Here is a 15,335-nt window from a genome sequence, read left to right on the forward strand (position 1 = left end):
CTGGAAAGAAAAGTCAAGGATAGGAATGTCTAGAAAAAAGACTAAACCAAAAAAATTATTTTACAAAGCAGGAAAAAGGAACAGTTTGTAGAATGAACAGAAGCATTTCAATGTTTAGCACAGCATATGACAGTCATTGCAGGTTTTCCGAACATATATGAGGTATGTATTTGATTTCAGACTTTCTCCTTTGTCTTTCAAGAGAAAAAGTTTTAAAATTAGTATTTCAATACAGACTAAGCTAATGTAATAAGCCTTTTTATTAATTTCTAAATGAAGAAGACAATTTCTGAAAGGATAGCTTAGCACATTAAGAGGTCAAAGTTATACAGCAGTATTTTCTTTCTTTTTTTTTTTTTCTTTTTCAGTCCAGTTGTGGGGCCTGAACTCTGGGCCTGGGCACTGTCCCTCAGCTCTTCAGCTCAAGGCTAGCGCTCTACCACTTGAGCTACAGCGCCACTTCCGGCTTTTACAGCAGTATTTTATTATCTTATAGCTGTTACTAAAATTAAATCCCCTTTTAGTCAACTACTTGTCTTTGGTACACTACAGTAATTACAATTAAGAAGCACTTTTTACCTCACGTATCGTAAAACAGAAATATATTGCCTAATAGTACTTTAATATATCTCACTACAAAAAATTAACTCAATATCATCTTTAAAATATTTCGTGCATGTTTATTCATTAATGCCTTATGTGATGATACTCCATAATTCGATTAAGAAAACTACTATGAAAACTTTTGAATCCTAGTTCAGACACAAGATCATTTTTTATAATGTCTTGGACTCAAAGCCAGGCACCAGTGGCTCAAGCCTGGAATCTCAGCTATTCAGGAGAGCTGAAATCTGTGGATTGTGTTTCAAAGCCAGCCTGGGGAGGAAAGTCTGTGAGACTAAAAAAGCTAGAAGTAGACCTGTGACTCAAGTCAGAGAGCACTAGCCTAAAGTGAAAAGGCTAAGGGACAGCCCCTAGTCCCTGAGTTCAAACCCCAGCTCCAGCCCAAAGTCAGTGAGTAAATAAAGTCTATTACTCAAAAGGAAACATCAGGAAAATCTCATCATAAATTCCAGAGTAAATACTGAGAAAGCTATTCGAACAAAAATAGGCCAACCTTAAAATAAAATTGGAATTTCCTTGTTCAGTATGACTGTTTTAGGATCAAATAATCCATTCCCCCCCCCCAAAGTTTGCTTTGAATCTTAGAATTTATAAAAGAAAAATACCAATCAAATCAAAGGAAATAACATACTACTCTCTAACAGTACCTTAACTGCTTGAGCTTCCTCAATATAATAGCTATGTTTATCCTAAATTTTCTGTTCAGTGTTTTCAAATTAATTTCAAAAATAATTTTACTTCTCAGGAACTTCACTACTTAGAACTTCATAAGTAACTGTAATGCCAGTGACATTTTCCCTAAAGGCCATTTTTGATGAAGTGTTTGAAAAGGAGAAAAAAAAATTAAAACATGGTTCCTAGGAGCTCTTCAGTACACCACTGTGTTACAGGCCATAGGGGGCTTAGTCATGTCCTGCCTTCTGTACGGAAACAGGAAACCATTTTCTAGGGATGGCTCATATGTACAAAAGCCAGAATGTGTGTGTGTGTGTACATATAATTATCTCACACACATACATGAATATGTATATAAGCTGATAAAAAGAAAATGTGAGACATCAAGTCAAATTCCTATCTTTCATAGATATTTAATAGAATGAGATGGATCTAACTTGAGGGGGGGTGGAAGAGAAACATCACTCATCAGAACTTCAATGCCCCATTTTCTAGTAGGTGGGATAAACCAAATTATCACAAGAGAGATCTGGAGAAGAAACTAACCTATTTGTTAAACCTCCATTTTTAACAGCAGTCAGTATACTTTTTACTGTAAATCAGCTCAATATTACTTCACCTAATAATGGAACTGAATAAAGACTTCCATACACTTTTTATTTTCTAAAATGTAAAGGCTAATTTCACAAATGTGCAACTTCAAGTAAGCCAGAACCTGAGGCACATACCACGGTTTTTAGCGACTGATAAACTGTGCCTAAACCTGACACACATAAAGTACTTTTTAGTGACAAATATAGCTCATGAACAAGGAATAATTAATATCTTTACAAGTACAGGTAGAACATTCTTTTTTTTTGGGGGGGGGGGTCCGGTCGTGGGGCCTGAACTCTGGGCTTGGGCGCTGTCCCTCAGCTCAAGGCTAGCGCTCTACCACTTGAGCCACAGCGCCACTTCCGGCTTTTTTCTTATGTGGTGCTGAGGAATCAAACCCAGGACCTCATGCATGCAAGGCAAGCGCTCTACCACTGAGCCACCTTCCCAGCCCAGGTAGAACATTCTTAGTCTGCACATATGAAATTAAAAAATGATCCAATAGTTTGAGTGCTAGCCTGATTCCACACTTGACCCTTGACCTCAGGTAATGGGGTTAAGGCAGTCAAAATAAGGACAGATGAAAAGTACTACATGAAATTCTCTTGAAGCTGTGGGTGTAGAGTACATGACACAAACAAATCTCATGCTTAATCTTGGATCCTATCTCAAACACAGCTCACTGAATTAATGTCAATACTGGGGAAAGTCTGAAATTCGGGCTGGCTGCTCTGGCTCACACCTGTAATCACAGGCCTCTGGAGGGCAGGCGTATAGATGACCGCCAAGGCTGGTCTGGGCAAAGGTTAGCAAGACCCTATTTCAAAGAACATGGCATGTATATAGTCCCAACTATGCAGGAAGAGATGAGTGTCTCAGCCTGAGGCTGGCCATCCTGTATGAGAAAAAAATAAAGACATCCATACGTACATACATGCCAAAACAATCAGGAAAGAGGCATGGCTCAAGCTGTAGAGCACTCGCCTAACAAGCGCAAGGCCTTGAGTTCAAACTCCAATTCTACCCATCTACCTACCCCTTTTGCCAAACGCTGAAATACTTATTTCTAGTGAAGGGTACTACTGATACAGAATAATCATTTGGTACAAGGTATAAGCTAATCATTTACTGAAAAAAGACACAGGGATACCTCTGAATCATGTTTGGGACATATACATTTTGCTCCTGGCAACTATTCCTGTTATTGAGATAAAACACACTACCTAGGTCTAAAATACTACTGTGGACACAGCAGCTGCTCACCATGCTCACCAAATATTTACTTAACTCCATCTTCAAAATATTCTGAGCTTGGGCTGGGAAGATGGCTCAGTGGTAGAGTTCTTGCCTTGCATATCTGAGGCCCTGGGTTCGATTCCTCAGCACCACATAAGCAAAAAGAAAAAAGGCCAGAAGTGGCGCGGTAGCTCAAGTGGTAGAGCGCTAGCCTTGAGCTGAAGAGCTGAGGGACAGCGCCCAGGCCCAGAGTTCAGGCCCCACAACTGGACCAAAAAAAAAAAAAAAAATATTCTGAGCTTTATAGTATGTAAGTGTGGTTTACCACAGTTAGCCAAAGTAAGTGCAAGAAATAAGACACAGTTATCTGGAAGTTAGCTGTGAATTTTCTGGCTTGTACAAGTTTAGAATCTCTTTTATATAAGGAAAAACCAACAGTGAGTTACAAACTCTGTCAACCAAGTCTCTTTATTTATATGAAACATATATAGCCACTGTGTATACAGGAGAAAAACAAGACTCCCCAAAAATATAAAACTTTCCAACCACCAGGAACAGATTCCACTACTGCAATGTTGACTGCAAGGGGCAGCTTGTTGGTGAGTGCAGAAATGGTACAGGAAAAAAGTGAGATGCATTTTACATAAAGTACTTTCAAATGTTCCTTACTCTGAAGCAAACTACATAAAGCGATTATTCGAGAATGATACAAAATGACCTACAAATACATACTCTGAATTTAAGTACTGTTTCTTCAATTCCCCAAGGGACTCCATCAAAAAGAGCCAATAGTACCCAGCTTTTGCAAACTTCACACACTACGTGTATTCATATACATGCCAGAATGAGCTGGCTGGTATATGGTCCTCACTAACACTTTTTGTGCTAGACTCAAGGTATGAAAACTTTTAAGCTTTAATTTTTCTACAGATAAAATTGTGCAAAGTTTGGCTCAAACTAACCCGAAAAACACATTCCTAGCTAATTTTGAATTTAAAAAGAAACCTTGTTTTTTTACTCATCTCTTTAACAAAAGAATATAGAATTATTTTTGAAATCATAGAGTTCTACCAAATAACACTAATTTTGGTGAATTTCTCTGAATTGCCAACATTTTACTTCCCAGAAATCAGTGTGAATCTGATATTACCCATTACTAGAGACCTAACAAAAGGATTTATAAAAGGTTAAATCAAAAGACTAAAAAACTACCATACTTTAGATTCTTTGCATTGACAAAAGATGGAAAAAAGTTAAAGTGGAAATATAAAGTGTTAGCACTAAAGCTAAAAAAGTTATTTAAAGCACTCTTGATTTATACAATTAGGAATATGTGATGTATCTATTTCTTACTCTGTTTAGATTTTAAAAAGGGGAAACAACATGTTTACTTGATTTACTATAAAAATGAGAACATATATGAAAAAGTACTTTTAAAAAATGTAAAAAGTGGGGGAGGGGGGAGGCTGGGAAGGGATGTGAAGGGTAAACCAAAGGAGGAGGCTGCAATGCTTGGTAAGAAATGTACGCATTATCCTGCCCATGTAATTGTAACCCCTCTGTACAGTATGTTCACAAATAAAATTAAATTAAATTTTTAAAAAAATGTAAAAAGTTAAGCAAATGCAAAATACTGTATAAAATAATCACTATCACAAAGTAATGCTCCTCTAACTAGGAGGGCTTTCTCAGAAGGCCACTGCTGCAACAAAAAACCAAGTACAGACAAGATTAAGCTAAAAAGAAAAGGTCATCCCTAAACCTTAATAAAAACAATTATCAAAATTAGCCTGCTGATATATAATCATTAAAAACATAATCTCTTGTATTTGGAACAATCTTCAGAAAAAGTAATTCAGAAAATTTTATCAAATATAAACTAATGCTGGCATTGATGCTGGTACAGGGATATGAACTCAGGGTGTCAAGCTTGCTTGGCTGATATTTTACTTCTTAAACCATGCCTCCAGCCCAGCTTCTGCTGGTTATTTTGGAATTGGAATCTCACAGACATTTCCGCTCAGGCTGCCTTTGAATTGTGATACACTGGACCTCAACTTCTGAATAGGTAGAAGACAGGCATGAGCGCTAGCACCTCACTTTAGTTTCAAACTTTTAAAAACTAAAATATATTCATATCTGTCTGATTTAGGTAGAATGGTCATCCCATTGCAAAAACACTGGAAGATAGGTTTCCTGACCAATATAGAAACTTACTCATTTCTGTCTTCTGATCAATAAGAAACCTCTGACCAGTTAAGTAATAAAGATTTGGCCCTGTAAGTTATATTTTTCTACTTTGGTTACTGAGTTAAAAAAGAAAAAAAAAATCTCAGTATTTCTTCTTACAACTAATATTTACAAATCTCTTTAAAACAGTAAACACTATACTGACCAGTTCTTTCAATGCAATACCTTTGTCCAGCCTGACTTACCTGTTTCTCTAGAGCTCCGTGCTATTAATGAATCAAAGTCTACTGATTTGGGTCTAAGTGGCAACTGTTCAGAATCCAGCTTTGGTTTTGATACTGGCTCAGTTTCAAATTTTGATGAAATAGAAACTTCTCCATTAATTCTGAAATACACACAACATACACAAAAATCATTTGAGTATATAATACAACTTTTTAAAATTATAACTTATGGGCATTAAAAAAATTTATAAGGTAACACTGATTACTACCTGTTCTGTAAAATGATTTCCATAAATATCAGTCAGAAGACTGACCACAATAGCATCAGAAATGTCTAAACAGTTTCCAGAGCATGCAGCTTATTGTGAATACAAGATTAAATTTAACAGACTACAGTCTATAGCAAAACAAAAAAATTACTTTACAAAGGCAACACATCCACCTAGAACAAAGGCAGGAAGTCAGCAGCCTAGTTCAGAATTAGGTAAAACTCACTTGGCTGTGGGAGGTGGTGGAGGAACCGGTTTTTCGGGCCGCTTTGGGTACACTGCTGCAGGAGATTTCAATAAATTATTGGCTTTGGTAGGTGGAGTTGGCTTTTTGGGTGGGACCTGTGGAGCAGTTGGTTTAATAGGTTTCTGATCCAGAAGTGATTTTTCATCTGATGATTAAAAAACATTTAACAAGTTATCAACAATATAAACTACTTAGGTTTTTCCTTTTTAAAAAGTTACTGTCAAGCTGGAAAACTTCCAATTTAAATTTAAACAGTTAAATTTTAATGGACACTATATATATAATAAATCAGTTATTTACTGCTTGTTTTCCTATACATTAGTTGAAATAACTATGATTAATACAATCTACTGGGGAAAAAAAGGTTACATTTTTGAACAATGTGAACTGCTATCAGTTTGAAGTAAAAGCTTAATTCCTTCCTATTCCATTTTGACCAAATATTCCCTCCCAGGAAAACTATACATTTCAAAAAGCACAGGCACTTGTGAGAAGTTGGTACAAATGAGTTACTGCAGAGACATCCTTTTATGACAAGGAAAAAAGGATTGCTTGGGAGAAGACGGGGGAGAACATCGATCGGTCTCACCTTTTTCTTCAAGCTTTAGGGGAGAAAATTTCTTCTCTGCAGCAAACATCAGGTCAGGCTTTGGAGCTGGGGAGAGTAATTTTAAGAAAACTGTAAGGTAATTTTAAAGCTTAGAGACATTACCTTATAAAACGTAAATAATAAGCTGGACACCAGCTCACAATTTGTAATCCTAGCTACTTAGGAAGCTGAGGAGGGTTCATGGTTTGAGGCCAGTGGGGCAAAAGAAATTCAAGACCCTTCACCAAAAACAGCTGGGCAAGGTAGCATAAGTTCATTACTCCAATAACGGGAGAGGCTCAAAACTTCACAGGGCTCTATCCCAACAGAAAGAAGGTGGTGTGGGCAGAAAGACTCATCCGGTCAATCTATTAAGTTTTCTAAAACAAAGTTAAGCTTGGTCAGTTTTATTAATTCAATATTTCATATAACTAAGATGCTGGCTATTGTCAAAATCCCAATTTTAATGTTTATATTTTAACTTTAATATGCTATGTACCCGTTCTAGCCTTAAAACTCACTATCTTGCCTTAGCCTTCTGAGAGCTGTGAATACAGGCATACACTATTACATTCAGCTAGGATTCTGTTTTATACCATTTATGCTTTTAAAAATAATAACAATGGACTACTGTAATGCATGTTAACATGATTTTGCCATAGTTCTAAAAACTTTTATATATAGTATTATTTTTGCTGATAAAAACTTAATAGTTTACATTAAACCCAATCTTACTGGTTTAGAACCTAAAACTAAGAAAAATAGCAAAGTAGATAATGTGTGTCTTACATACCTGGACCCTTAGTAGGAGGTGGTGGTTTCTTTGGTTTCTGTTTTAGAAAAACAGCGAAAATGTTGACACGTTACATGCTAAGTGACTGCTTTAAACAATTCTGATTGTAGCCTAAATTAAATGAGTATCTCTTCCCCATCTAATTATTGCCAAAATGACCAACTGCTAAGACAGTAACAATTCAACAGAAAGTCATTAAAAAATTTTTTATCCCATTAGAACTGCTTGTTTGTTACAATGATTGGGATTGAACCCAGACCTTGCAGAGTGTCTGGTAGACAAATACTCTAGCACTTGAGCTATAGCCTCACCTCCAAACAGCCTCCTTGATCAAAAGTTAGTCAAATACCTCAAAAACTAACAACTGGTATCTTAATGAGAAAAATGTTCCTCCCCACTCCTGGCCTCCCTCCCTGGTTCAATTTTCCTAACCACCAATTTGCCCCTTTGCACAGCTGGAGGACAGATGATGGCATATGTGACAAAACAAGTAGAAGACACCTTGTTATTGAAAAACACAACAGTAAGAGCAACAATGCTATACTTGGCTTTCACTTTTCTTAAGAACCTCCAAAAGGTGAAAGCAAAAGCTTCGTTTTCCTCTTATAAGCCTTCAGTTAAACCTTCTGCACTGGTAGAAATCAAATATGGCAGTCTGTCTTACTTTCCACTGTCTGTTTTCTACTCTATTTTATAAACTCAGCTCTCCCATTCTACATTTATCTATTATATTCTTTTACTACAATTCAAATACCTTTTACATAAATACATAATTTTAAGAAACTCCTTTGTAAAAACTACTCAATTGCAATGTAAAAAACTATCCTTCAAAACAAAATGTCAACACATAAAAAGCATTGTTACTACTAGAAACAAAAGCTTACTGGAAAGTCTTTATCCAGCTCAGTTATTTGAACAGCGAAATTGTCTGGGAATACTCCTTCTTTACCATTGAGTTCTCCCTTCCACCAGCCAGGTTCCCCAGTCTCCTAAAAACAATAATTAAAACAGTAACAGTTATTTTACTTCACTTTTTTTTTGTTGGTCCTGGAGCTTGAATTCTGGGCCTGGGTGCCACTTACAGTTTTCTAATGGTTCATTAGAGATAAAAGTCTCATGGACTTTTCTGCTCGGGCTGGCTGTGAACCATGATCCTCAAGCCTCCTGAGTAGCTAGGAATACAGGCATGAGCCATCGGTGCCCGGCAATAACAGTTAATTTTCAAGGACAGAAGTTTACAATAAAAAAACGAATTCAGGGGCTGGGAAGGTGGCTCAGTGGTAGAGCGCTTGCCTTGCATGCCTGAGGCCCTGGGTTCAATTTCTCAGCACCACACAAAGAAAAAAGCCGGAAGTGGTGCTGTGGCTCAAGTGATAGAGTGCTAGCCTTGAGCTGAAGAGCTAAGGGACAGAGCCCAGGCCCAGAGTTCAGGCCCCACGACCGGACCCAAAAAAAAAAACCAAAAAAACAAAAAAAACTAATTCAAATGCCTTTATAATAAAGTTTTTGACGGGCTGGGAAAGTGGCTTAGTGGTAGAGTGCTTGCCTTGCATGCATGAGGCCCTGGGTTCGATTCCTCAGCACCACATATGCAAAAAGAAAAAAAGCCGGAAGCGGTGCTGTGGCTCAAGTGGTAGAGCACTAGCCTTGAGCTGAAGAGCTGAGGGACAGCGCCCAGGCCCAGAGTTCAGGCCCCATGACCGGACCCAAAAAATAAAAAAATAAAAGTTTTTGAGACTACAGGTTGGGGGCAGGACACTAGAGCTGGCTGGCATCTTCTGACTTTGCTGATTTTCCAAATGCTCCCACCTGAGCTCATAAAATAGCTTCACTCCCCACGAAAGAAAAAAAAAAAATCAACAGATCATAAGATTCTCATAAAGAACAATATTCTCCACATAGTACTTTTAGCAATTGTTATACAAAAATGAGTTCAACTTTTTTTTTATTGAATCAATTTTAAACTTTCATCCACAAGGCTAAAAGGTTCTCAGGAAAAAATAAAGATAAAAATTAGAAAAAGGAGCTGGGCACTGTTGGCTCACGTCTGTATTCCAGCAATTCAAGAGGCTGAGATCAAGGGTTTAAAGCCAGCCCAAGCAGGACAGCCCTTGAGACTCTTTTCTACAACCAAGCACCAAAAGTACTGACTGGGAGTGGAACTGTGGCACAAGTGGTAGAGCACTAACCTTGAGCAAAAAAATTCAGGGACAGTGCCCAGGCTGAGTTCAAGCTCCAGGACCAGCACAAAAAACAAAAATAACAACAACAAAAAAAAACACCAAAAATGAAAGTTAGATAAAGGATAGAAAAGTATGAATTTCCAGTTATCTTTTCCCTCAATGCTTTAAAATAAAAATTACTTACTAATCAGCTTTAGAAATTAACAAATAGGAGGACTGATATCCAGGCCAGCATAACCATGAAGCAAGATCCTATCTCAAAAACAGCCAAGCAAAACAAGCATGCAGAACAGCGCAAGTGACACAGCATCTGCATAGAAAGCACAAGGTCCTGAGTTCAAATCCAAATATGGAAGATAGGAGCCCTGTGTAAGGTTCTGAGAACCCAAATCAAAGACCAAGTCCCAGTTCCTCTAGAGATGACATTCTGGAGATAATGTGTGAACTTTGAAAAGTATCTCATAAGTTAAATGAGTCACTGAAAGTTACCTTACCTTACTGATCAAATGGATTATTTCACCCTCTTTAAAAGTAAGTTCATCTTCATTAGTACCTTCATAGGCAAATAATGTTCTACAATATTCTTTAGCTAAAATAAAGACAGTAAAGTGGATTATAAAAATTGACTCAGCAAATACTTATTAAGCTTCTATTTTGTGTAAAGCAATATATAAACTTGATGAATAACTATATTTTAATATTTAAAACATATAGCCAATGTTAAATAATTTAATCATTCAAGTATTTGTCTAATGTACGTATAAGGCACAATTCCATCTGAAAGGGTTATATCAATGAACAAAGAATGGCAAGATCTTTTCCTGCCCGATGCATGCAATCTCATATTCTGATATGCAGTACAATGTAACACTTTTAATAATGCATTTGGAGTGTATTTCACTCAGCCTTACCTTTAATTTTACCTTCGGTGTCTGTTTTTGTTATTTCCACACTTTGAGTTTTGGGTCCTTGTGGCTGTATGATTAAAGGCTACAACAGAAAAGGATGCTATTATTAGTTAAGAGAAAATGACCCTAGTTAATAGCAATACAGTTAGTTTCCCATTACAGTTTGCCCCAAGCATACTTACAATCAGGTTAGAAACAGAATTGAAGTCAGCAATGAAAGAGATAAAAAGTTCAAATGACCTTAAGTGATAACTTATGGCTATGAACTTTTAAAACTCATTGAGAAAAATAAACATTCTGATGTTCATAATACAACTGTAATTTAATTTGGGAATTTCTAAAAACATAAGCACTTCATGTATCTAATAAGTGACTCTCTGTATAGATTAGCAGTTAATATAACTTGTTCACAACAGCAGCAATTTAGTCTTAGAGCCCAGGTCTAAACCTATGAAGTCTGACCTAGAAAGTAAAGACTTAATAGCAATAAACCGTAAAAATGAGATGGGGAGACATTAAAAACTTCTTATATTTGATCACTATCTAAGACATAAAGTTACTAAGTATTAAAATATTTTGAACTTTTGTGAGTTAAAGCTGGACACCAGTGCTTGATGTCTATAATCCTAGCTACTAGGGAGTCTGAGACTAAAAGGATCGAGTTTTGAGGCTAACCCAGGCAGGAAGTCAAGACTCCTGAAGGAGAGCTGGACATGGTAGAGAAACCGAACAGATGGATCATGCCCAGGCACAAGCCATGGCAAAAGAACTTCTGTTAAAAATAGCCAGAGAAAAGTGAGGGCTGTTGGTGAGGGTCAGTGATAGGAGTGCTTGCCAAGTAAGCTCAAGCACCAAAATTTAACCCCACCACCCCAAAAGAGATCAAGACCTACAAATGACAAATATAGGGAAATATTCCCCTAAAGTCAGAGCAAATGCCTACAGTGAATACAATCTCTGAACAACTGACACTAGAACAACAACAAAAAAAAAAAAAAAAAAACTTTTACAGAAATGGAAAGGGCAGCTATTTTTCCCTGGTGGGGGAAAAAAAAAGAGTTTGTTTTTTTTTCAAACTTTTAGTTTCAAAAATTCAAGGATGGGGCTGGGAAGGTGGCTCAGGGACACCGCTCATGCCCAGAGTTCAGGCCCCACGACCGACCCAAAAAAAGAAAACCCTCAAGGGTTTATACTAAAGCCTCTCATTAGATCCAGGTAAAATGCCAGTAAAATGCTAATGAAAAGTAAAACTTCATTTTACTTTAAAATAAAAGCCCATACATTCAGAGGAGAGATTAGGAAATTTAGTCATTGTTAACAACCCAGAGGAAGGGAGCTAACCGTCATTAATATTGCGTTGGGAAATCATTTAAAGTCCTCTTTTAGGTACACTTCAAAAGAGAAGCAAATCTTGGTTTAAAAAGGGGGGGGGGAAAGAAAAGAAAAATAACTTCATCTTTATACTGTTATAACTAAAAAACCTGAAGCTTTCCTAAAGAAAGTTCACGTTAAAGTTAACAAATAAGTATTCCAATTTTATAAGATTCAAACACAAACACTCAAGTAATCATTGTAAATTTAGAGAGAAAACTTCCCCACAAGCTTTTTCTCCTTCATAAACCAATTATTATTGAATTCAAAAACAGAAATTTAACTGAGTACCTAACATTTATATTTTAAAAAATGCTTCATGATCTGGGCAAGGTGGAGCACACCTGTAGCTCCAGCAGTTGAATACTGGCAGAGATCTAGAGTTCCAGGCCACACTGGACTACAGGGGAAAAACCAATTAAAAAAAGAAAGAATCCAAGCACGACACAGTGGCTTACTGCTGTAATCTGAGCTCTTTAGCACGTACAGACTGCGGTCTTACAATTCAAGACCAATCCTGAACCAAGCCACTCCTAACCAAAAACAAAATTCTATTCCAAAAACAACGAACGTAGAAAAGACTTGGAGCATGACTCAAGAGCCAGAGCCCCTGCCCAGCAAACCCAAGGCCCTCAATCAAACCCTAGTACTTAAAAAAATAATAACTAAATCAGAGAACGGATGGAAGTTCATCTAAATTAAGTGCATCATTACCATCTTTTCTGTTTTTTTCTCTTCAGGTTCACCAGTGGATGTTCTTGTTCTAAGTTTCACTGAGCCTTCTTTAAAAATATCACCAAATCCAATACCTCGAATTTTTTTGGGCTGTGTAACCGGTGCCGACGCAGTGTCGCTCCCACTTCCCGAAGCCGCTGACGGGGAGGCAGACCCAGGCAAAGCCAAGTCTGAAACAATCATTTGGGTTTCAAGGATGACACCACACAGAACCACGAAATCTAAATTCACATACCTTTCCATAAGCTCTCTATGATACTCTATCTATTTTTTAATGGCAGGATAAAAGTAATAAAAGCTATAAAAGTGATTATATGTAAAGTATGTAAGAGTAAGGGGCACCTTGCACTCGTCTTTGCTGTCATAGAAAGTGGTAACAATTTTATGTACATTTAATTCGTCTCCTTCCTTTGTAAGATACTCAATATCACAATTTTTATTATAGCAACATAAAATAGACTAGAATATATCAAATTTGCATCTTTTGATGAAAAATAAAATAAGCTAAGACTATTATAAAGATGCTTATAATCTAAGAAAGAAAATCATTCCAGAAAATTCATCCAACAACAAAAGAATTTCAGATTTTGGGATTGTGGTAGAAAATGACATTCCATCAAAACCTGTTGGCATCTGACTGCACAGAAAAAATAAATCTATTATATATGGAAAATACATATTTAATATCTAAAATAATTTGAATCTCTTTAAGTATCAGACCATCTTTGTGAGCTCAGCAGTTCAAAAGAGCACTTAAATATAGCTTTGGTATGGACATATCAGTTACCATAAGCAATATTTTTACAATAATTGTTTCCTGAGGCTTGAGCTCAGAAAAAGAAAAATGTCCTATGACCCTGCCGTTTCGTTTACTTTTACCATCATTTAAGCTTCACTGAATGGTCAAAAGCAGATAATGCCATTTCAAAAACTAAAGCCTAAACGCGAGGTCCTCTGCTAAAGCTTTTTAATTGTATAGGAGAACTGCCCCTTGTACCTGGATCCTCCTGGACTTCCTGAGCTTCCCCCTCGTCTGTGACTTCCAACTCTCTCACAAAGTTAGAGGGAAACAGACCCAACTTGTTGTTCAGGGCTCCACTCCACCAGCCTTCTTCTACCTGAAAGAGTTCACAACTCAAAAATAATAAACATTTCTTTTAAGGGAAAATCTTTGCCCTATGGGGAAAAAATGTTATAAAATGAACAATGCAATTAGAACAATGAGAAGCCGGATGCTCTTGGCTCACGAGAATTGGGATTTGAAGCTAGTCTGGGCAGGAGAGTCTGAGACTCTTATCTCCAATCAACTAATCAGAAAAAGCTGGAAGTGGGACTGTAGCTCAAGTGGTAGACTGCTAGCCTTGAGCACAAAGAGGGTCAAGGAAGAGCCCAGGCCCATAGCTCAAGCCCCAGGACTGGTCAAAAAAAAAAACATGAGGAGAAGTATATTACAGTGGATCTCAATGAATTTAATGGGTCACACATAAGGTTAATCACATTAATAACACTTTACATGTTACAATGAGAACTTGCAACCAATCATATGATATAAAATAATTTTTAACCACATAATCAAATAATTAATATATAAGCAACAAAAAGTATATATAGGTTACATTTCAGTCTTGTAGCCACTACTAGGCACTTGTCAGTAATTAAGACATAGATACAAAATATGAAAAAGAAAACTTTTGGTTTGACTTATGAATACAATTTCCTAGATGTCAAAACTTTTTACTTGAACAATGATTCTTAACCAAATACAAAAACAAACTTACTGGTTTTTAAAAATACATATAAATGACACTCAAAATGATTCCTTCCCAACAGAAGTAGCATGAATCAAACTTCCAAAAATTACTTATACTCACTATAATCAGATTAATCAATCTCCTTTAGGTTAATTCATAAAGCAATTATTGTCTAAAAGGTATAGTGCCTGTTAAGGAGTTCTGAGTGAAAGCATTTGTTGCCAGTACCAGGATTTAAATTCAGGACACAGACAGACCTCTCACTTGGCTTGCTTGATCACGGCTGCCACTTTGGTAACTTAAGCCATGCCTCGACTGGCATTTTGCTGGTTAATTGTAGATTTAAGAGTCTCTCAGACTTTTCTGCCCAGGCTGGTTTAAACTACGATCAGCCTTCTGAGTAGCTAATGTTGTAGGCACAAACCACTGGCTCTGAGCATGAAGTCAAGTTCAAGGAGTAAATTACTCTTTTGGTAGGAGTACGTGCAAAATCATAGCTAGAAACATCATTTTGCTTACAACAGTTTTTAGTGCTTTCTACCTTGTCATAATTGCAAAGCAAACTTAGTAAAAGGCGCTATGTACAAATCATATTGTTGAAGGCCAAGGAAAGATTCTAGCTTGAATAGAGAAATCCCTGTATCTAAGCAATCTAATGAAAAAAACAATGAACAGGACATTACAATACAGATGTAAAAAAGTGTTACTGCATTATGAATACCATGCTACACAGAAGACAGTATTAAACACTAGGTTAAAAAAAAATTCAGCACCGGGCGCTGGTGGCTCACGCCTGTAATCCTAGCTACTCAGGAGGCTGAGATCTGAGGATCGCAGTTCAAAGCCAGCCTGAGCAGGAGAGACCGTGAGACTCCTATCTCCAATAAACCACCAGAAAACCGGAAGTGGCGCTGTAGCTCAAGTGGTAGAGCGCTCGCCTTGAGCT

At 37.0% G+C, this 15,335-nt stretch overlaps 1 protein-coding gene across 1 annotated transcript in view; it reads right to left on the bottom strand.

The window, feature by feature from the left end:
- Cd2ap (CD2-associated protein) overlaps positions 1-15,335 on the bottom strand; it is a 35,035-nt gene that overhangs the window by 10,103 nt on the left and 9,597 nt on the right. The window contains exons 6-14 of the mRNA XM_013019076.1: positions 13,636-13,756; positions 12,618-12,808; positions 10,536-10,614; positions 10,119-10,213; positions 8,326-8,430; positions 7,442-7,478; positions 6,649-6,714; positions 6,039-6,204; positions 5,565-5,704 (exon numbers count right to left, since the gene is read on the bottom strand). Of these exons, the coding sequence (XP_012874530.1) occupies positions 5,565-5,704; positions 6,039-6,204; positions 6,649-6,714; positions 7,442-7,478; positions 8,326-8,430; positions 10,119-10,213; positions 10,536-10,614; positions 12,618-12,808; positions 13,636-13,756 (1,000 nt within the window). The remainder of the gene's footprint in view (positions 1-5,564; positions 5,705-6,038; positions 6,205-6,648; positions 6,715-7,441; positions 7,479-8,325; positions 8,431-10,118; positions 10,214-10,535; positions 10,615-12,617; positions 12,809-13,635; positions 13,757-15,335) is intronic.

The sequence above is a fragment of the Dipodomys ordii genome, unplaced genomic scaffold, assembly GCF_000151885.1.
Source record: "Dipodomys ordii isolate 6190 unplaced genomic scaffold, Dord_2.0 Scaffold44, whole genome shotgun sequence".
NCBI lineage: Eukaryota > Metazoa > Chordata > Mammalia > Rodentia > Heteromyidae > Dipodomys > Dipodomys ordii.